Raw genomic sequence first — 23,705 nt, 5'->3', positions numbered from 1 at the left:
AAGCAAAAAAGCTCACAAAACCTTTAAAACTTTAAATGAAAAACAAAATATATAATTTATCGTTAAAAAATAAATAAAAAGTACATAGTTATATCCTAAAATAAACAAAATTTTAAACATTTTTATAGATATTTTCATAAAATACAAACAGAATTTGTGTTACTTATGTCTGGCAACTTTTAAAAATACATTGAAAATTGCTAGAAGTCGCCTGATAGAAGCCGCCTGAATTTATCCAATCAACTCCCGGTATGTGAAGAAAACACACAATTACTACCAAAAAATATTCATATTAAAAACACCGTGCAAGCAACACGCAAAAAAAGTTCGTAAAAAACATATTACAAAAAAACTAAATTATTTTATTACAATAAAACGTTTGCGGTAATATAACAAATATTAAGCGCCAAAGAATTAACTAAACAAGTAAAATATTAAAAATAACTTACAATATTTGTTAACATTTTTGGCCTTTTTCTTCTGAAAAAAGTTTACTTTGTGGCTTTGTTGTATTAAAATAAAAAAAAATTAACAAGTTTTCTTTGAAATTAATATTAAACAATTGAATTTTTGAAAAGTTTATGTGTGAAAAATTAAGGAAATATTATTGAGTTTTTTGAAATAAATTTGCCCAAAAAAAAGGATACCAAGAGACAATAGAGGAAACCAAACCACAAAAAGAAATAAATTCCAAGCGGTGAGTTATGTTTCTAGCCAAAGAAGCAGAGCACTCATAGGTATAGCAAAATTAAAAAAGAAAAAAATCAAGGTGGTTTAGCGGTAACAACCACGAAGAGTTCACAGTTCCTAACGAACATGACAAAAAATTTGTAAAGAAATGTTAAATGTTTTAACAAAAGGGAAAGGGTCAGTACGAAAAGTGGGTGGCAGGGTTAAATTAAAAAAAGCAAGAAAAACAATTCATTTAAAAAAGGAACCAGGAAGTTTATGGGTTACAAAAAAGTTCAGCCAAAAGTGTCTTAAATAGTAGAATTTAGTTTTTTTTTGCTGTGTTTTAGTTTTGTGCAGCAATCTTAAGAATTTTCTCGAAAGTTTGTGTATTTTTCTTTTTGTTTAAAAGATATGTGTGCTTTGCGATTTTTTTTCTTGTGTGCCAAATGTATTGTTTTTGTAGTTTTGTTTATTAAAAAATGTGTAAGGTGTTACCATATCTTAGCTAATGATCGTGCAAGAAACCGTTATATTTTGGTTATTTACAACCAAAAAAGATGAGAGAACATTAATGTAAACATAAGGTTGCCAGATGTTAAGAATTGATATTAATGTAGTGTGAATGGGAATTTTAATAGTAATTACACAACTTTTGGAAATTCGTTATGAAATTAGATTTTTGAAGGTTTTCAGGATAAAAAAATATTTAGATTTTGTTTAACAAAAAATAACACGGACAATCAGGCATTGAAAGTTTAATTTCACAATTAAAAGAATGTAAATTATGTACTGAATAAAATTATAATTACAACTAGGATGCCAGATTGGAAATTAACATAAAATATAGGATTCAGATATTTTGATCAAAATATTGAAAATTATAAAGGATTTAAAAAGTAATATTCAAATTCAAAATTTTTATTCTCAAATATTCGGTTTTCCTCATGGCTAATTATTAAGCCATGTCAGGGACAATTTTAATTATTCCGTAATTAGAGCTTAAAAGTTTTAAAACTTAAACAAAATCTTGATATCTTTAAGCATTAAAATGCATATGATATGCTTTACTGAACAAAAAACAATTTGTTTACAGGTGTTTTATTTTTTTTATATTTCATTTTAAAATCTTATTTTATTTTTGTTACAAATGTGTAGGTGCCTAGACACACACACCCACTTCCCCTAGACAAAAATAAAATAGCAATGAAAAAACACCCTAATTGTTGTTGTCATAATATTGATGATGTCGATGATGATGTCTGCTCTTTCAAACAATAACATTATGCATTTATTCATTCATTAATTTTCAATGATTTTTTTCCACTTTATTTTATTTTCAAACTAAACAATTGACTTTTAAACTTGGACGAAAAAAAATGGCAAAACAATAGACCAAGAGAGTTTAACTAGTATAGCCGTAGCAAAGTGGATGCAATCAAGTGTTATTATAAAGTTTTATACAAGTTTTCTAAATACAAAGATTCTAACCAAATACACTGAGTCACACTTATACAAACAACAATAAGCGCTCTTGGTCATTTGCAACAGTGAAGGCATCTAGCAATAGATGAGGATGTTGTTAATGTGTATTTTATATTTGTCGGTGCATCCAAAGTTAAGTCATGTATAAACTGGCAGTTAATTTGTAGTGTGAAATAGAAAGAAAAATCTTTATATTTAAGTAGGAGGTGTTAATTTTAGCAAGTTAATAGCTAAAAATAGTTTTTTTACTCGTTTAAAAACCTTGCTTTTTTGTAGTAGATTAACTAGCTAGGCAGTTAGCCTATGTTATAATTATCGATTCCTTTAAATTTGTCTTTTTTTTTCATAATAAAAAATACCTTTTACTTAACATGCCATTATAGCTTAAACTTAAAGTTATTTATGTATATTAGTTTTTTTTGCTGTTTAATATTCAAATTCAATTTGTTTGGTACCTTTTACGGTTGTTAGGAAAACGGGTTTTTTGTTATTTTTGTGTGTTTTTTTCTCTTAAGCCAAAAATAGTTTTGTTTTTTTTTCAGACTATTATTCAAAATAACTATTCAATTTAAATTAAAGATGACGTCAGTTTTAGAAACAATTGACTAATACAATAAAGATTTTTGTTTGCTAAAAAGAAAAACAATTTTAAGTAACACAAAGAAATGTTATATTTATTTAAATAGGTTAACGATTTCCTTTAAAAATATAGAACTATTAAAAGATATTCTTAATTTTTTATAGCAATTATAAAATAGGATTAGAGATAGTTAGTTTTCATTTATTTTGAACAACACTTTTTTAAAAACTTTTTCATGTTCGAATTAGTTAATATTTTAAACCTTTTTTTACCTTGTAATTTAATTTTCATAAAAATCTAATAGTATCTTTATTTATTTTAGTTTAAAGCAGTTTTTACTAATTTTATTTCCAAAATTCATCCATAGTATTTTGAAAATCATCTGGCAACCTTAATTTGTTCAAACTTATTAGACCTGGTTCACACTGGGAAGCTTATGTTGAGAAACTTTTGATTTTGTGTGTGAGAGAAAGATATGGTTGATATTTCGTTCCCTTTCTCTAACACACAAAAATCAAAAGTTTCCCAAAAAAGTTTTCTAGTGTGAACCAGGTCTTAGGTTACATTTAAAACACTTTCTATTTACATATTTTATATGTGGAAATCTGTAAAAATTTTTAATGTTTTTACAAAATTAACAAAATTAGCTTTAATTTTTATATTAAATTTTCATTTATTTTGAATAAAAATTAAAGAAAATTTTAATTCTTATTAATAAAAAATAATTTTCTTGTAAAAAAAATCGTCCAAATGGCTAAAGTTCTTATAAAATCATATGGCAGCGCCGTTTCTTGCACATATTGCACCAGTTTATACAGTACTTTTTCTTTGTACTGCAAAAAAAGCTATCTGGCAACTTTGTTGTAGTAATTGCTTGTGTTTTTTCTTAACCGAAAGAAAATATTTTAATTTGTAAAAAATTAAGTTTTAAATTGAATTTTAATTAAAAATTTAACAAAATTTCATATGTTTTTATTTAATATTAAAACACGGAAGAAAGACTTTTTTTACTTAAAGTTTGTTGGCGAGTATTAAAAAACTTCACTTTGGTTCGGTGAGAGCCCTCCGAATCGACCTATACCTTCATATAGGAAGTTGGAGCCCCGAACAAATTATAAATCCAAAGTATTATTATTGGTCTCCACCAGTTTAATTTAACATAACCTCAATGAGGTAAGTAAAACGAAAGCACGCAATGCAAACAACGCATAATTTGGAAACAATTATACGGAGTTATACACCCAATTGGTGCAAGTGAGATGCAATTCTGTCGAAGCTTGGCAACGAACACAAGCCTGACTAAATAGATATAAAGTCTTTAAATCGCCATAGATTAACACAGTTTCTAGATGAGAATCAAATGATTACTCTCTGTTTTAAAACAGATCAATTGCCAAAACTAAAGTGCCAACTACGATACAAACTAGGATTCTTTAAACCTAACGTAGGGGTTTTAGCAATACATACTACATATATAACAATTTGTCTTTCTCTTCATACTTTGTAACGTACGTAACAATATTTGTTTAGTTATTAAACACAATTTAGCCCTAAGCTCTGCTACACCTGCTCTTGTGTTCACTGTAACAAAAACCCACAAACCTACATTAAGCTATTAACCTTAAACAATTAAATAAACTACATACATAACTACAAATACCTATAATATTTAGAGCAATTTGAATTCGGTTTCATTTGTTACTACAGTTAATAAATGTTTTTCCCACCATTTATTTACTTTTACTTTCATTGATAATATAATAAAGAAAATACAATAAACTGAACTGAACCTGATTGACTGATTTGACTGCCTGTATGAGTGAGTGACTCAATGACTGACCACCACTTGAAATACGTAATAAAAATATATATTGTAGTATATTATTTCCAATTGCTTTTATTTATATTGTTGAACAATGTTTTGGTTTGTTTTGTTTTTTTTTTTCTTTTAACACAAAATTTCAAATGCATTACAATTGTGATTTTGTAATTGAACAAACAAACAAATTGTGCCGGCTTTGGTTTTGTTTATTGTGTGGGGTAATGGTTTTTGTTGTATTTGTATTGAAAAGAAATACAATTTCATTGATGATTTATTTTGTTATAAGATAAATTAAGATATTTGGTTAAATTAATTAAAATGACTAATAGTTTTATAGTTAATTAGAAGAAATTTATAAGGTAATTTTATTAAATAAATAAAATTATAAGAGGAAGTTTTCATTGACTAATCATTAAGTAATTAAAAGTTCAATTGTTCAATAGGGTCCTACAATTTAGAAATGTATACGATCGTAGTTTTATTAGTTTATATAAAGACTGAAGATTGCCGCTAAGCCAAATTTGAGCTAAACATAGATATACTATTTCAGCAAAAGTGGGACTAAAGAAAAACTTCGTTTAAAGTGGAATATTCAGCTCTAGTTCAGATCTATTTCAGTTCTAGTTGAGATCTATTGCAGTTCTAGTTCAGTTCTTGTTGATATCTAGTTCAGTTCTAGTTCAGTTCTAGTTCAGTGCTAGTTCAGTTCTAGTTCAGTTCTAGTTCAGTTCTAGTTCAGTTCTAGTTCAGTTCTAGTTCTGTTCTAGTTCAGTTCTAGTTCAGTTCTAGTTCAGTTCTAGTTCAGTTCTAGTTCAGTTCTAGTTCAGTTCTAGTTCAGTTCTAGTTCAGTTCTAGTTCAGTTCTAGTTCAGTTCTAGTTCAGTTCTAGTTCAGTTCTAGTTCAGTTCTAGTTCAGTTCTAGTTCAGTTCTAGTTCAGTTCTAGTTCAGTTCTAGTTCAGTTCTAGTTCAGTTCTAGTTCAGTTCTAGTTCAGTTCTAGTTCAGTTCTAGTTCAGTTCTAGTTCAGTTCTAGTTCAGTTCTAGTTCAGTTCTAGTTTAGTTCTAGTTCAGTTCTAGTTCAGTTCTAGTTCAGTTCTAGTTCAGTTCTAGTTCAGTTCTAGTTCAGTTCTAGTTCAGTTCTAGTTCAGTTCTAGTTCTAGTTCAGTTCTAGTTCAGTTCTAGTTCAGTTCTAGTTCAGTTCTAGTTCAGTTCTAGTTCTAGTTCAGTTCTAGTTCAGTTCTAGTTCAGTTCTAGTTCAGTTCTAATTCAGTTCAATTTCAGTTCTAGTTCAGTTCTAGTTCAGTTCTAGTTCAGTTCTAGTTCAGTTCTAGTTCAGTTCTAGTTCAGTTCTAGTTCAGTTCTAGTTCAATTCTAGTTCAATTCTAGTTCAATTCTAGTTCAGTTCTAGTTCAGTTCTAGTTCAGTTCTAGTTCAGTTCTAGTTCAGTTCTAGTTCAGTTCTAGTTCAGTTCTAGTTCAGTTCTTGTTCAGTTCTAGTTCAGTTCTAATTCAGTTCCATTTCTGTTCTAATATAAAAAAGGTTAAATTTTCCAAATCTTTTATAAATTTAAGTAAAAGGCAGGCTACTCAATTCTATATTCTGAAGTTTTTTCAAACATAAACTTTTTAAAACTAATTAAAAACTTAAAATAAACATACAATTTTAACATTACCATTTTTCTCTCTTTTTTTAATTCTTTACAGTTTTGTCTATTTTGAATTTTATTAGTTAAATAATATAATAATAATATTATATAAGTAAAATCAACTACAAAATTACCACAAATCAATAAACAACCAATACACACCCAACTAACCAACCAACCAAACACACATAAAAAAGCCACAAATATGTCGGACCGCAAAGCTGTTATTAAAAATGCTGATATGAGCGAAGAAATGCAACAAGATGCTGTGGATTGTGCGACACAAGCCTTGGAAAAATATAATATCGAAAAGGTAAGTCATATCTCATCAAACCAATAAACAAATTTAGCCTTCATTAGTTATTGCTACATATTTATTAAGTCTTGGAAATTATTACAATTAAATTGTAATTGTTTTATAATTATGAAAAAAAGAACGAACCAGGTTAATAACTTTGTCTTCAAAAGGGTTTGAAAAGAAAATTATTTTACTCCGTTAATAAAGCAAATTTGTTATCATTATTTTTCTTTTGCTGAAATTAAACATTCTATCTTTATGATTTTATTTGTTTAAGGTTTAATTTGTCTCCTGAGTGAAATGTTTAATAAGATAAACTTGCTCTAAATAATATTTTTTCTGTGTTTACAAGTTAATCTTATCTATTTGTTTGGGGTTTATATTTATGATTTTGTAAGCAAATTATTGTTATAGTTTTTTTTTTTCATAATTATTGCAAAATCTGTTTAATTGACGTAAATTGGGTTTTAGGTGATAGTTCAGTTCTAGTTTATTACAAAGGGTAGATCTAATTTAGTTCTAGTTTAGTTCTATGGTAGATCTAGTTCAGTTCTAGTTTAGTTCTATTTCAGTTCTAGTTCAGTTCTAGTTCAGTTCTAGTTCAGTTCTAGTTCAGTTCTAGTTCAGTTCTAGTTCAGTTCTAGTTCAGTTCTAGTTCAGTTCTAGTTCAGTTCTAGTTCAGTTCTAGTTCTAGTTCAGTTCTAGTTCAGTTCTAGTTCAGTTCTAGTTCAGTTCTAGTTCAGTTCTAGTTCAGTTCTAGTTCAGTTCTAGTTTAGTTCTAGTTCAGTTCAGTTCTAGTTCAGTTCTAGTTCAGTTCTAGTTCAGTTCTAGTTCAGTTCTAGTTCAGTTCTAGTTCAGTTCTAGTTCAGTTCTAGTTCAGTTCTAGTTCAGTTCTAGTTCAGTTCTAGTTCAGTTCTAGTTTAGTTCTAGTTCTAGTTCAGTTCTAGTTTAGTTCTAGTTCAGTTCTAGTTCAGTTCTAGTTCAGTTCTAGTTCAGTTCTAGTTCAGTTCTAGTTCAGTTCTAGTTCAGTTCTAGTTCAGTTCTAGTTCAGTTCTAGTTCAGTTCTAGTTCAGTTCTAGTTCAGTTCTACTTCAGTTCTAGTTCAGTTCAGTTCTAGTTTAATTCTAGTTCAGTTCTAGTTCAGTTCTAGTTCAGTTCTAGTTCAGTTCTAGTTTAGTTCTAGTTCAGTTCTAGTTCAATTCTAGTTCAGATCTAGTTCACTTCTACTTTAGATTTAGTTTAAGTTCACTGACTTTAAATAATACAACTACATAGTTATTTATTTGTTATTTACAAACTGTTTAATTTATTTTATTATTATTATGATTTTCCCTTAAAAGCAAATCAATGTTTGAACAGGAAATATGTTATTCAAAAACTGTAGTAGGTTGATGATAAACACACATTAGCATGACGATGATGATTACGATGATGTATGTGCGTTGTACATACTTTGAACAAGAATAAACTAAAACCCAACAATAACGACAAAAAGAAAATCAATAATTTCAATATAATAGTGACACTGAAAATGTATGTACAAGGAAAATCCGTAGACAAAATACCTACTACTGTTTAAATAGCAGCAACTGGAAACTAAAATACAAGTAAACTGTATTTAAATACACACATTAGACTTGCACTTACACACTTAGTGAACCCTAAACAAAAAAAGTGATAGGAGATTTATTTAAATATAACAGATATAAAACGAAAAAAAAAATCCCCAACTATAAATAGCTTTATAATTTTGAAAGGGAAATATGTAATTGTCATTTCTGGAAAATTTCTAACATGAGCAGTTCAATATTTTATTTGCATATTCGAAAAGAGTTTTGAAAGTAGGGAAACTTCTCTTATTATATTTATCTATGTTTTTTTCCACACTCTATTAAACACACATTTTCGCATAAATTATAATATTTTCACAATATTTCAGCTTTGAAGCAAATTCAGTTTAGAGTGTGTGCCAAAGTCTGTTATGGTGAGTGTGTGTACTTGTGCTTTAGCCATACATCATGGCATTTAACCAAGGTAATGACAGTGATTTTTTTTTCACTCATTCCCTAATAGTTTAGAGGTTAGTTTAAAAAATAAAATCTTAAAAAAAGAAATTAAAATAAACATTCCAGCCTTGGCTGTTAAATTTTACCTAAGGTAGTCAGTCGTGTTAGAGAAAAACTGTCGCAAAAAAAATATAATTGTAAAAAAAAAATTTAAAAATAAAAACCAAACAGCAGCCAGAAAAAGAGCAGAAAAAAGTGTCATCATCACTTAACAACTAGACGTTTAAGCTCGTGAGTAGAGCTATAAATGTTAAGTGTGGCATACCCTTAGGGGGGTTTCACACATACAAACACAAGCAGACAAATTGCCTAAACTGCAGGGATAAAGTATAAAATTAGCCCATTTAATGTGTTTGAGTGTAAGTGGGGTTTTTTATTTTATAAATTTAAACACGTGTTAACATTTATGATTTACAGAAAATAAAAAAAAGTAAACAGTAATTGAAAATTTAAAGCAAATAAAGGTTTATAAATATTTTGTAAGGAAAATGAGGGTAATTTATTAATGCTTTAAAACTGAACAGAACTAGAACAGAACTAGAACAGAACTAGAACAGAACTAGGACAGAACTAGAACAGAACTAGAACAGAACTAGAATAGAACTAGAACAGAACGAGAACAGAACTAGAACAGAACTAGAACAGAAATAGAACAGAACTAGAACAGAACTAGAACAGAACTAGAACAGAACTAGAACAGAACTAGAACAGAACTAGAACAGAACTAGAACTGAACTAGAACAGAACTAGAACAGAACTAGAACAGAACTAGAACAGAACTAGAACAGAACTAGAACAGAACTAGAACAGAACTAGAACAGAACTAGAACAGAACTAGAACAGAACTAGAACAGAACTAGAACAGAACTAGAACAGAACTAGAACAGAACTAGAACAGACTAGAACAGAACTAGAACAGAACTAGAACAGAACTAGAACAGAACTAGAACAGAACTAGAACAGAACTAGAACAGAACTAGAACAGAACTAGAACAAAACTAGAACAGAACTAGAACAGAACTAGAACAGAACTAGAACAGAACTAGAACAGAACTAGAACAGAACTAGAACAGAACTAGAGCAGAACTAGAACAGAACTAGAACAGAACTAGAACAGAACTAGAACAGAACTAGAACAGAACTAGAACAACTAGAACAGAATTAGAACAGAACTAGAACAGAACTAGAACAGAACTAGAACAGAACTAGAACAGAACTAGAACAGAACTAGAACAGAACTAGAATAGAACTAGAACAGAACTAGAAAGAACTAGAACAGAACTAGAACTAGAACAGAAATAGAACAGAACTAGAACTGAACTAGAACTGAACTTGACCCATACTACATATGTTAAGTTCTAGATTTGAGAATAAGTATTTTAATATATTTGTGTACAACTTTAATAAATGGAAATGAAAAATTTAACCCAAAATACATAAATTTCATTTACATGTCTAGAAGAAGAAATGCTCTTGCTCCAAAACATTCTACAATTTGAGGAAAATTTTTCCAGACTAATAAACTATTGCCTAATTTAGGGCGCCAAGCAAAAAAACTTTATGTAAACAACACTCAGGGGGGGGAAGAAGAAAATAACAAGTAGACTTTTTTTAGCAGTAAAAGAAAATGAAATCTGAAGTTCAGCATTTCTTGCAACCAAACACACATACACACACATTCAACTTGAATTTTATATAAAAATGTTATTTGTTAAATTAATATAATTAAACACGCAAACCTTAAAAACAAATAAAATGTGTATAAAAATGTTTATGTTTAAATATAAAATAATATTTTTGATATTTAGCAGCTGCATTATATGTATATTCTGTGTGTGTGGTGTATATACATATGTATGTGTAAATTGTACTGTTAAATCAATAAATTCTATAGAATATGCATTAACAAAGTTGTCATACATTGTTTATCTCTACCTTATAATAGCAACATACTTTCATACATATTATAAACAATATAATAAATTTACCCTCCTCCTAATGATATTTAATGGTTCTACCCACCACCAACGCAAACAATCTATACAGTTAGTTTAATGTTGTAATAAGTTGAGTGCTGGTGTTGGTGTTGCCTAGGTGTAGGCTACGACTAACTTAAAATGGCCTAAATGTATACTTTACTTTCCTTACACAAGTTTGTGCTATTAAACAGATAATAATATTGCTATTTGTTCTATATATTTTATTATGTTTTTCAACATATTTTGTGCGTGTTTTAGTTTAATTTCATTTCATTTTTGTTGTTATGTTAAACACTTTTGTTTTGCCATATTTAGTTGTTAATTGTTGTTTTTTATTAAAATTCAGTATTTGTGAATTAAAAACAGAAAAATAAACTTGTTTTCCTATTACCAAACAATTTTGGTTGCAACAACAAAATGTTTTTTTAACACGCACATTTTAACCTAAATATTTATACATTTTTATTGAAGGAAGAGTAAAGCATTTTTAAAGGTTACTGTTATAAACCAAGTGGCCTTATCCCTTGTTATTAAAGCTAAAGGTTAAAAGAAAAATATTGCAACAAATCCTTTTAAAATCTTTAATATTTCTTTAATGATTATTTTCCTTTTTAGCGTAAATATTCTGCTGTTTTTTTCTAGTTTTAAATTAAATTTCCGTTTAATGTTTTCACTTTTCAATTTTGTGTGAGAAAATGTTAAAACATACAAACATCTATATTGCCCTCAAGTTATATTTTTGGTATACAAAATTCAAACCTAAAAGAAAGTTTGAAAACTGTATACAATTTCATGTTAAAAATCAATTATTTTTGACAATTAGGTTAATTAAAATTGATTAGAAAAATATGTACTAAAAATACATTTGGAAACAAAATATATAGGTGGACATTGAAATAGTATAAACGAGACCTTTAATTTATCTTCTAAAAGAAATGTAACATGTTTCTAGTTAAATCCTAATTAAGTTCTATTTCAGTTCTAGTTCAGTTCTTGTTCAGTTCTAGTTCAGTTCTAGTTCAGTTCTAGTTCAGTTCTAGTTCAGTTCTAGTTCAGTTCTAGTTCAGTTCTAGTTCAGTTCTAGTTCAGTTCTAGTTCTGTTCTAGTTCTGTTCTAGTTTAGTTCTAGTTTAGTTCTAGTTCAGTTCTAGTTCTGTTCTAGTTCTGTTCTAGTTCTGTTTTAGTTCTGTTCTAGTTCTGTTCTAGTTCTGTTCTAGTTCTGTTCTAGTTCTGTTCTGTTCTAGTTCTGTTCTAGTTCTGTTCTGTTCTAGTTCTGTTCTAGTTCTGTTCTAGTTCTGTTCTAGTTCTGTTCTACTTCTGTTCTAGTTCTGTTCTAGTTCAGTTCTATTTCAGTTCTAGTTTAGTTTTGTTGTAGTTCTGTTTTAGTTCTGTTCTAGTATTGTTCTAGTTCTGTTCTATTTCTGTTCTAGTTCTGTTCTAGTTCTGTTCTAGTTCTGTTCTACTTCTGTTCTAGTTCTGTTCTAGTTCAGTTCTATTTCAGTTCTAGTTTAGTTTTGTTGTAGTTCTGTTTTAGTTCTGTTCTAGTTTTGTTCTAGTTCTGTTCTATTTCTGTTCTAGTTCTGTTCTAGTTCTGTTCTGTTCTAGTTCTGTTCTAGTAATGTTCTAGTTCTGTTCTAGTTCTGTTCTAGTTCTGTTCTAGTTCTGTTCTAGTTCTGTTCTAGTTCTGTTCTAGTTCTGTTCTAGTTCTGTTCTAGTTCTGTTCTAGTTCTGTTCTAGTTCTGTTCTAGTTCTGTTCTAGTTCTGTTCTAGTTCTGTTCTAGTTCTGTTCTAGTTCTGTTCTAGTTCAGTTCTAGTTCAGTTCTAGTTTTGTTCTAGTTCTGTTCTAGTTCTGTTCTAGTTCTGTTCTAGTTCTGTTCTAGTTCTGTTCTAGTTCTGTTCTAGTTCTGTTCTAGTTCAGTTCTAGTTCAGTTCTAGTTTAGTTTAGTTCTGTTCTAGTTCTGTTTTAGTTCTGTTCTAGTTCTGTTCTAGTTCTGTTCTAGTTCAGTTCTAGTTCAGTTCTAGTTTAGTTTTGTTCTAGTTCTAGTTTAGTTTTGGTCTAGTTCTGTTCTAGTTTAGTTCTGTTCTAGTTCTGTTTTAGATCTGTTCTAGTTCTGTTCTAGTTCTGTTCTAGTTCTGTTCTAGTTCTGTACTAGTTCTGTTCTAGTTCTGTTCTAGTTCTCTTCTAGTTCTGTTCTAGTTCTCTTCTAGTTCTGTTCTAGTTCTTTTCTAGTTCTGTTTTAGTTCTCTTCTAGTTCTCTTCTAGTTCTGTTCTAGTTCTTCTCTGGTTTTGTTCTATTACTCCCCCTAATTTAGTTCTATTCTAAAATATTTTCTATTTTATAACTAATCATATTCTTTTTTTTTTTGTATTCATCTTTTCCAGGACATTGCTGCTTTTATCAAGAAGGAATTCGACAAAAAATACAACCCCACATGGCATTGTATTGTAGGAAGAAATTTCGGCTCCTATGTAACGCATGAAACACGTCATTTCATATACTTTTACTTAGGCCAGGTGGCAATTCTATTATTCAAGAGCGGTTAAATTAGCTAAAACAAACAAAACAAAAAAACACAATATTTCAAAATAATAATAAATAAAATAAAATTAAAAAAAAAACAACTACCATTAAATTGAACCACAAAAATTGTAAACCACATGACGAAATTATAGAAATAAAACAAAAAAAAACCTACAAAATTACAATACCACAAAAAAAGCAGAATTTAAGCTATTTTACAATTTATGTAGAAAAAATATAAGAAATACAAAAAGCTGAAAAGAAGAGGGGAAAAACGTATAGTAATTAAATGAGAAAAAAATAGTAACAATTTCAATTTCATCTTAAAAAAGAAAATTTTTTTTCATAACTTTTTAGTTTTTTTTTTTTGGTTTTAATTAAATGTAATATGTGGGGTTTTTTGTTAACAATTTGTGTGTGTAAATTTATAAATGAATACTAAAAGAAGTATTTGTTAAATGAATAACTACTTAAATACATTTTAATAATTTATATAATGATTTTTGAACTGATTTTTTTTTTTTTTTGTAATGTTTTGGATTTGAAGTTTATTTCTTCTTTTATTTTTCTATGTTTATAAATGGAAATATTTATAAAAAGCACTACACTTTGTAATGATAATAAATATAGAAAAAAAAGAAAATAAATTAATTGAAATGAGAAAAAAATTTAAGAAAGTTTTTGAAACTTTTTTTTTTTTTAAATTTGAGCGTAAAGAAAAACCCTTTAAATTATTTTAAAATATTTTATTTTATGTTTAAGTTAAACATTAATTGAATTTTTGCAAAACTTAACACAAAATACGGCCATCCATCTTAAGAAATAAGTAAATAAAACAAGATTTTAAAAAGAAAACTTACATATATTTTTTGATTAAAAAAACAACAACAACAACAACTAATACAGAAGAAGAAAACCAATAAGAAAAATTCCATTTATTTCTTTAAACTAGAAAAAAAAACAGTTGAACATTAATGCAAGTTTGAAGTACTTAAGGATAATAAGGTTTTTTAAGTTCGACTTAAAGCAAAATTAAGGTTTTTTTAAGTACTTAAGGAAACAGAAAATTTTCTTAAAAAAAAGCAGAAAATCTTTAGCTGTTTTAGTAACAATAGTAAATTGTTTAATTATTAATATAAACTTCAGTTAATAGTTTGTCTCTACTTTACACTTCACTTTTTAACTCTATTTTTAAACCCCCTCTCTCTCTCTCTCACACACACACTATTTAAGCTGCCTTTTTTTTAGTTTAATTTAACTTTAGTATAAACTGCCCCAAAATAAAACTAAATGAACGCATAAGTGCTCTATATATAAAAAAAAAAACAAAATAAAGAAAGTCTTCTTATTTTAATTAAACAAAAAAAAACCCTTAAGAAAAATGTGTCTAAAGTTTTATAACAAAAAAAAAACTTTTAAATAAAAATTAAAAAAAAAAACCTAATCATCTCTATCACTCTCTCATTGCACTTTTGAAAATGATACAAAAAAAATTAACATAATTTTTTGAAACCATTTTTCCCTATTTATCCAGCACCTTTTTAAAGAGAATTATTTCTTTATACTTTTTTTTAATTGGTTTAAATATGAATTTTCTTAAGAATTTTCTTTAAATTGTATTCTCGTTTAGCTCTTTGTTAACTTTTTTTATGTTTAGTATATGTAATAAACATTTTAATTAATGTTTAATTAATATAAATGTAATTGTTTATAATTTGAAAAATAAAAATTTAAGTCTAAATAAAGATTACAAATGGGTTGATTTACTTTTCTGGAAAAGGGTTAAAGTTATTAAGACAATGGTTTTTAAAGCTTTATAATGCAATTGAACGGTTTCATTCAAGGACAAAGGGATTTTGTGTAAAGTCTAGAGTTTGAACTAATAAACAGTCTACAAACTAAACTCTAGTTTAGTTTAAAAATAAAATTATTATGTTTAGTCGAAATAAACTATAAACTAGTCCTTTTAACTATTTAATTTCCCAAAAAAAGGTAATTATTTACATACATTTCCTGTCTATTTAAATATAACGGTTTTGTTTACGTTGCACGTCATATGCAGTTGTTTATGTTTTTTCATACCAATACCAATTTGTTCCACTAACTAAAAAAAGTACTATTTTCATACAACTCTGTATTATGCTAAAACCAAAAAACAAAACATTTTGACAGCTACTTCTTCATTGCTTTTTTTCCTTTTTGTTTTTAGGTTATTGTCGGTAATTAAACGAAAAAAAAGAAAATTATTAAACAATTCTTATAAATAAATTCAAAATTATTTAATTAAATAAATAAAATTTTAAGCTAAAATAAAACAAAACTTAAAAGTTTTGTTTAAAAGCAAATAAATTCTAAATAAAGTGCTCATTACTGCATGATAAAAAGTGTATGTTTATTGCTAGAAGTTTCAATAAAATACAATTATTTAAGCGCCATTTAGATAAATTAATAATAAAACAACGAAATTTTAAAGAAATTGATTTGCAAAAACAAAATTTTATTAATAAAACAACAATAAATATTAACGGGTTTAGATTACAAACAAAAACAGCGGCGGCAGCAGCAAAAGCAGAGTTAGCAGCAGTAGCAGCAGTTAGAATAAAAACAACAACAACACACACCACAACATCTTTATTTAAATTCTTAAGCCAACAGACACCGTGTCAGTTTTTGGGTTCAAGAAAATCTTTAATAAATACAACTCAACAACAGCAGCATCATCATCATCAATTTCGTTCTATTTATTCTAACCAATTTTTATATATTAAATCACAAAAAATGGTGACTTCAGAAGAAGCTGTTAAATATTTGGAAATTCCCGACAAGAGTGAAAATGACAAAAAGCATTACAAGTGGGTTTGGTTTTATAGTTTTTTTATGTTTTCTGCTCTAAATTTGTTATTCTCTTTAGAACTTTGATATTGGCTAATGGTTTGCACGTTTTATTGGTATCCGATCCTAGTCCAGTGCCACATGATGGTTTAACTAACTCTTCTTATGAATCCACCGGGGATTCTTGTGCCGAGGAATCTACCGAAAGTGATGGTGAAGACACTTTGGGTTCCAGTTCGGAGGAGGATAGTGATTCTGATGTAGAGTCGGAGGAGGGTGAGTTTATTTATTACATTTACATATTTTTTATAATTTACTTGGCTGTTGTCTTAAGGTGATGAAAAGTTAGCTGCTGTAGCTTTGTTGGTGGATGTGGGCTCCTTTACTGAACCACCCAATTATCAGGGATTGGCTCACTTTTTGGAACACATGATATTCATGGGTTCTAAGAAATATCCCACAGAAAATGCTTTCGATGCTCATATTAAAAAGTGTGGTGGCTTTGACAATGCCAATACAGAATGTGAGGAGACCCTCTTTTACTTTGAGGTATCCGAAGAACATTTGGATAGTAGTATGGATTATTTTACTGCTCTCTTAAAAGCCCCTCTTATGATGAAAGAGGCCATGACTAGAGAACGTGAGGCTGTAGAATCGGAATTTCAACAAACTCTTTACGATGACGAAGCCAGACGCGATCAATTGCTGGCCAGTTTGGCTAATAAAGACTATCCTCATAGTACGTTTACTTGGGGAAATTTAAAATCTCTTAAAGACGGTATAAATGATGATGATTTACACAAAGATTTGCATGAATTCTGTCAAAGACACTACAGTGGTCATCGCATGTATGTGTGTGTTCAGGCACGTTTGCCAATAGATGAATTAGAGAGTTTGGTGGTGAAACATTTTAGCGATATACCCAGTAATAATATGGAAGGCAAAGATTTTACTGTTTACAATTATCGTCAGGCTTTTAATGATGAATTTCACAATCAGGTGTTCTTTGTTAAGCCCATAGAAAATGTTTGCAAATTGGAATTAACTTGGGTTCTACCGCCCATGACTAAATTGTATAAATGTAAACCCGATCAATTTCTTTCCTATCTCATAGGTTATGAGGGTGAGGGCAGTTTGTGTGCTTATTTAAGGAAAAAGTAAGTTGCTTTGGGTGTTGCAAACAAATCAAATGTAAACTAATATTTAATTTAAACTTTTGCAGACTCTGGGGTCTTGAATTAATTGCCGGTGTTGATGAGTCTGGTTTCGATACCAACTCTATATACTCCCTGTTTAATTTATGCATTTATTTAACCGATAGCGGTTTTCAGCATTTAGATGAAGTTTTAGCCGCCACCTTTGCCTACATACAATTGTTTGCTCAATGCGGCTCTTTAAAGGAAGCCTATGAGGAATTATCTAACATAGAGGCCACCAGTTTTCGTTTTGCTGCTCAAAAGCCTGCTTTTGATAATGTTCAAAATCTCGTTATACGCTCTAAATATTATCCGCCTAAAGACATCTTAACTGGCACTGAGCTCTACTATGAATTTGATGAAGAACAAGTTTTAAATGTTATAAAACATTTAAATGAATTTACTTTTAACATTATGATTACCTCACAACAGAAATACGATGGTATTACTTATGATAAAAAAGAAAAATGGTTTGGTACTGAATACACCACCATTAAAATGCCCGAAAAATGGCAAGAGTTGTGGAATAATTGTCAACCTATGCCAGAGCTATTCCTGCCCAAACCCAATCGTTTTATTTCACAAGATTTTCGTATATTTTGGCAGGAGAATGGTAAACCCGAAGTGCCTTTGGCACCCAAGAAAATCTTGCAGACAGATGTTTGTGAATTGTGGTTTAGACAAGATGATAAATTTCAATTACCCGATGCCTTTATGTATTTTTATTTTGTATCGCCTTTATTAAGGCAAAGTGCCAAAAAGTGAGTTCTTTTTTTAAAGCAACATAAATTGTTTAAACTATTTACTGATTTCTATTTCTAGTGATGTCTTGTGTGCCCTGTATGCTCAATTAGTTAAATATCGTCTGGCCGAGGAATTGTATCCCGCCACAGTGGCTGGTTTAAGTTATCAATTTTATTCCGCTGAAAAGGGTGTAGTTTTAAAGGTAATTTTTTCTTAAGTTTAGGATTATTAGGTATTATTCTCTTATAAATTTGTTTTTCTTGCTTTTAGGTGAGTGGTTATAATGAAAAGCTGCATTTGGTTGTTGATCTTATAACCAAAGCAATGGTTTCTATGCGTGAACATATTACCGAGGAACAATTGGAGGTTTTCAAGAAACATCAAAAGAAGGCTTATTTCAATGCTTTAATAAAGCCCAAGGCTCTTAATAAGTGAGTATAATTTTATGTTTTAAAATATAAACTGTAGACTATAGACTACACTATGGAATAGACTGTAGATAACAGAACTATAACTGAACTAGAACAGAACTAGAACAGAACTAAAACAGAACTAGAACAGAACTAGAACAGAACTAGAACAGAACTAGAACAGAACTAGAACAGAACTAGAACAGAACTAGAACAGAACTAGAACAGAACTAGAACAGAACTAGAACAGAACTAGAACAGAACTAGAACAGAACTAGAACAGAACTAGAACAGAACTGGAACAGAACTAGAACAGAACTAGAACAGAACTAGAACAGAACTAGAACAGAACTAGAACAGAACTAGAACAGAACTAGAACAGAACTAGAACAGAACTAGAACAGAACTAGAACAGAACTAGAACAGAACTAGAACAGAACTAGAACAGAACTAGAACAGAACTAGAACAGAACTAGAACAGAACTAGAACAGAACTAGAACAGAACTAGAACAGAACTAGAACAGAACTAGAACAGAACTAGAACAGAACTAGAACAGAACTAGAACAGAACTAGAACAGAACTAGAACTGAACTAGAACTGAACTAGAACTGAACTAGAACTGAACTAGAACTGAACTAGAACTGAACTAGATCTGAACTAGAACTGAACTAGAACTGAACTAGAACTGAACTAGAACTGAACTAGAACTGAACTAGAACTGAACTAGAACTGAACTAGAACAGAACTAGAACTGAACTAGAACTGAACTAGAACTGAACTAGAACTGAACTAGATTAGAACTAGAACAGAACTAGAACAGAACTAGAACAGAACTAGAACAGAACTAGAACAGAACTAGAACAGAACTAGAACAGAACTAGAACAGAACTAGAACAGAACTAGAACAGAACTAGAACAGAACTGGAACAGAACTAGAACAGAACTAGAACAGAACTAGAACAGAACTAGAACTGAACTAGAACTGAACAAGAACTGAACTAGAACTGAACTAGAACTAAACTAGAACTAAACTAGATCTGAACTAGAACTGAACTAGAACTGAACTAGAACTGAACTAGAACTGAACTAGAACTGAACTAGAACTGAACTAGAACTGAACTAGAACTGAACTAAAACTGAACTAGAACTGAACTAAACTAGAACTAAACTAGTCCAGACTATAGCTTAGTATTTGCAATCCTTTAATTATCACTATTTATTCATTTGGCATTTTAATTTTAAAAAATCAGCAATTTTATTTAACGTCATTTTTCCTAAAATCATCATATTTTATGACATTATGTGTTTTGGCTTCAAGTTATTACCTTAATTTTCACTTAAACCATACATAATTCTTCCATCCCTCTTGTACTTATTATCTTTTAGGGATATCCGTTTATGTATAGTGGAAAATATACGCTGGCCCATAATAGTTAAATATAAATGTCTCAATGAGATAACACTACAGGATATGTTAGAGTTTGCCGACACTTATACACATGAGTTGTATGTGCAAACTCTAATGCAGGGTAACTTGACTGAAGAAGCTGCTCATAATGTCATGAATAACGTCTTGACCACCTTAAATTGTCAAAATATAAAAGAGGTAAATAACACTAAAAACCAAATGAAAGAAATTACGCCTTAAAAGAAACATACATTTATTTTAATTCCCAGACAAAATATATTGAAAATCGTACGGTACAATTGCCTCAGGGTTCTCATTATATACGTTGCAATGTTTTAAATGAAAAAGATTGCAACACGGTGGTAACAAATTTCTATCAAATTGGTCCTTGTTCAGTGCGTATTGAAAGTATTTTAGATTTGTTAATGATGTTTGTGGAAGAACCTTTGTTTGATTCTTTACGAACTAAAGAACAATTGGGCTATTATGTGGCTTCATCGGTGCGCATAAATTACGGCATTGCCGGCTATTCCATAACCGTCAATTCACAAGAGACTAAAAACTCTTGTGCTCATGTAGAAGAACGTATTGAAGCGTTCCGTGGTAAAATGTTACAGATACTAGATGAAATGTCTCAAGAGGAATTTGAACATGTAAGAGAATCTTTAATTAAAATTAAACAAGTCGTCGATATGTCTTTGACGGAAGAAGTTGCCCGCAATTGGGGTGAAATTACTTGTGAGGAATATTTATTCGATCGTAAACGTAAAGAGGTGGAGGTATTACGTACTTTGGGCAAACAGGAAATCATTGATTTTTGTCTCAACAATGAACGTACAAATCTAAGAAAATTATCCATACAAGTTATAGGCCATACCAACGGAAAGTGTAATGAAGCTTTAGAAGCCGATATGGAAACAGACAATGCTGCTGAAACGGAGGAGACAAACGAAAATGAAGACGATGAAATGGATAGTTCTGTTCTAGTTCTGTTCTAGTTCTGTTCTAGTTCTGTTCTAGTTCTGTTCTAGTTCTGTTCTAGTTCTGTTCTAGTTCTGTTCTAGTTCTGTTCTAGGTCAGTGCTAGTACTGTTCTAGTAAAATAATAGAATTGCAAAATGCATCGATTGTATTAAAAATGACCTCATAGTTGTTCCACAGAATATTTGCAGCACATACATACATACAGCGTATACGAGCATATTTTGCAACGTTTCAATTTAACAAAACAACAAATACTAACAACATATATATACCTGCAACTTACCTTTATCATTTTTTTGCAAATTCTTTGCAGAAGTATCATCGTCTTCTTTATTTGACAAACAACCGGTTTTATTATCAAAAATCAGCAATACTTGCATGCCATTTGCTAAAACCAAATATCTAAAAGAATTTAAGTAGATTTAAGTAGATAGTAGTAGTAGCACTATAAACTTTTTAAACTTACTTGTAAGATTTCCTATCATGTTCCGATTTATCAGGTATAGGTAAATATTTTAAAGATTTTGCCATTTCCTTCGTATTATTCATTACTAAGAATGCTGACTGTTTAACTTTCAAGGCATAAATGATTCATTTGACTGGTTAAAACGCTTGTTCAATTTTGACAGATATACCCAGCAAAAAAAAATTGCAGTAGTGCAAAGTGAATGACTTTTTAAGCAGTAGTGCAAATGCAACTCATTCTAAATGGCTTCTTAAACTGAAGCAATATATCTATATCTTCCAAATATATCTATATCTTCCCCAAATACATACAAAACAAATATGTACCTTGAACCACTGAAACATCGTTTTCGAATCATCGCATTTACATTAGTTTAATTATTCTAAATTCTCGCATAAACACATGTTGGCCAATGACACGCTAATGTTAAAATCATGCATGTTTTACATAAATCGAACCACTTCGTCATCACTTTCACCTCTGATTAAACAACACTTTTTGCTGGGTACATAGAAATCAACAAACATGTTCACACAAATACAATATTACCCAGCAAAAAGTTACATGACAAAGATGTTGTTTAATCAGTGGTGCAAGTGATGACGTATTGTTTAATCACAGAGGTGCAAGTGATGACGAAGTGGTTCGATTTATGTGAAATATGCATGATTTTAACATTAGCGTGTCATTGGAGATCACGTGTTTATATGAAATATTTGAATTTAGAAGAATTTAGAAGTCATGAAACTTAAATTCGCTTTGCACCAATGCAAATGTTTTGCTGGGTTACCTAGTTGTTGTTATCTTGCATCTGCATGCAAACAAATACTTGTTTTTTAATTTTTAGGGTTTGTCTCCTTTTTGCTCCTATTTGCGTTATTTATGCACTGATTTTGATTTGATAAAGAGTAAACATATCGAAAACATGTCTGATAGAATTATAGAAGATTTGGATTCCACCGATATCTGGGGTCTTAAATTAATGGACTTTAACAAACAAATATATTAAAGACATGACTAATCGAATAACTCCGCTATATGTTTACAGAGTTTTAAGTCTTGCAGTACATGTTAAACATTAAGATGATTCATTCATTCAAGGAATTAAAATTCTCAATTTTTTTGTTTTATCTCATTTTTATCTTATTATTGTTTTTTTTTCTCTCTGTTAAGCTTTTAGATAAAATTTTATTTTATTATTATCAACATAATCATTAAAAAAAATAAATTAAAAAAATCAAAATTTTAATTAATTGAGAAAATATTGCAAATTTTAAATTTGAATTTCTCTTTCTTTTTATCAATTTACTTTTCCAATTCACAACATAGCTAGATACATTGTCAAAATTTTAACAATCCTCTATGATATCCATGCCAGCAGTAGGTGTAGCCCTATCAGTATTATCCCCCTCAATGGACGGTGTCTCCAGTTTGGTTTTTGTTATGGGATAAACATGTAAATTTTCCTTAAAATCATTGATATCCACAATAGTAGTGGCATCACCTTCACGTGGTATAAATTTCAAATCTAATTTATTGGCCAAAGCATTAAATAACTCCTCATTGTCCTCTTCATCATCCATTTCATCGTCTTCATTTTCGTTTGTCTCCTCCGTTTCAGCAGCATTGTCTGTTTCCATATCGGCTTCTAAAGCTTCATTACACTTTCCGTTGGTATGGCCTATAACTTGTATGGATAATTTTCTTAGATTTGTACGTTCATTGTTGAGACAAAAATCAATGATTTCCTGTTTGCCCAAAGTACGTAATACCTCCACCTCTTTACGTTTACGATCGAATAAATATTCCTCACAAGTAATTTCACCCCAATTGCGGGCAACTTCTTCCGTCAAAGACATATCGACGACTTGTTTAATTTTAATTAAAGATTCTCTTACATGTTCAAATTCCTCTTGAGACATTTCATCTAGTATCTGTAACATTTTACCACGGAACGCTTCAATACGTTCTTCTACATGAGCACAAGAGTTTTTAGTCTCTTGTGAATTGACGGTTATGGAATAGCCGGCAATGCCGTAATTTATGCGCACCGATGAAGCCACATAATAGCCCAATTGTTCTTTAGTTCGTAAAGAATCAAACAAAGGTTCTTCCACAAACATCATTAACAAATCTAAAATACTTTCAATACGCACTGAACAAGGACCAATTTGATAGAAATTTGTTACCACCGTGTTGCAATCTTTTTCATTTAAAACATTGCAACGTATATAATGAGAACCCTGAGGCAATTGTACCGTACGATTTTCAATATATTTTGTCTGGGAATTAAAATAAATGTATGTTTCTTTTAAGGCGTAATTTCTTTCATTTGGTTTTTAGTGTTATTTACCTCTTTTATATTTTGACAATTTAAGGTGGTCAAGACGTTATTCATGACATTATGAGCAGCTTCTTCAGTCAAGTTACCCTGCATTAGAGTTTGCACATACAACTCATGTGTATAAGTGTCGGCAAACTCTAACATATCCTGTAGTGTTATCTCATTGAGACATTTATATTTAACTATTATGGGCCAGCGTATATTTTCCACTATACATAAACGGATATCCCTAAAAGATAATAAGTACAAGAGGGATG

The 23,705-nt window shown here is 29.7% G+C and overlaps 3 protein-coding genes across 6 annotated transcripts; 2 read left to right on the top strand and 1 right to left on the bottom strand.

Annotated features, from left to right (window-relative positions):
* Positions 1-224: 224 nt before the first annotated feature.
* On the top strand, positions 225-13,563 carry LOC111689677 (dynein light chain 2, cytoplasmic). Of its 4 annotated transcripts, none has more exons than XM_046947470.1 (3): positions 225-325; positions 6,258-6,512; positions 12,925-13,563. In XM_046947470.1, the coding sequence occupies exons 2-3, from the start codon at positions 6,405-6,407 to the stop codon at positions 13,084-13,086; spliced, it is 270 nt and encodes an 89-aa protein (XP_046803426.1). In that variant the 5' UTR covers positions 225-325; positions 6,258-6,404; the 3' UTR covers positions 13,087-13,563. The 4 variants fall into 4 exon arrangements, with proteins under 4 accessions (XP_046803426.1, XP_046803427.1, XP_046803425.1 ...); XM_046947471.1 differs by having other exon boundaries at positions 285-426; XM_046947469.1 differs by having other exon boundaries at positions 287-697.
* Positions 13,564-15,302: 1,739 nt separating this feature from the next.
* Positions 15,303-20,653, top strand: LOC111689676 (nardilysin). Its single transcript, XM_023452147.2, has 8 exons — positions 15,303-15,915; positions 15,975-16,171; positions 16,230-17,052; positions 17,118-17,852; positions 17,914-18,037; positions 18,106-18,266; positions 19,634-19,853; positions 19,925-20,653. The coding sequence occupies exons 1-8, from the start codon at positions 15,452-15,454 to the stop codon at positions 20,651-20,653; spliced, it is 3,453 nt and encodes a 1,150-aa protein (XP_023307915.2). The 5' UTR covers positions 15,303-15,451.
* A 1,766-nt stretch (positions 20,654-22,419) lies between these two features.
* On the bottom strand, positions 22,420-23,697 carry LOC124418752 (nardilysin-like). The gene is made up of 2 exons (XM_046946038.1): positions 23,458-23,697; positions 22,420-23,386 (listed from the first exon to the last, which is right to left on the bottom strand). Exons 1-2 carry the CDS (start codon positions 23,590-23,592, stop codon positions 22,454-22,456), a joined length of 1,068 nt encoding a protein of 355 aa, XP_046801994.1. The 5' UTR covers positions 23,593-23,697; the 3' UTR covers positions 22,420-22,453.
* Positions 23,698-23,705: the final 8 nt, after the last annotated feature.

This window comes from Lucilia cuprina, chromosome 3, assembly GCF_022045245.1.
Source record: "Lucilia cuprina isolate Lc7/37 chromosome 3, ASM2204524v1, whole genome shotgun sequence".
Lineage (NCBI taxonomy): Eukaryota > Metazoa > Arthropoda > Insecta > Diptera > Calliphoridae > Lucilia > Lucilia cuprina.
The sequence above is the reverse complement of the archived record's forward strand: the minus strand, read 5'-3'. Positions and strand labels throughout refer to the sequence as shown.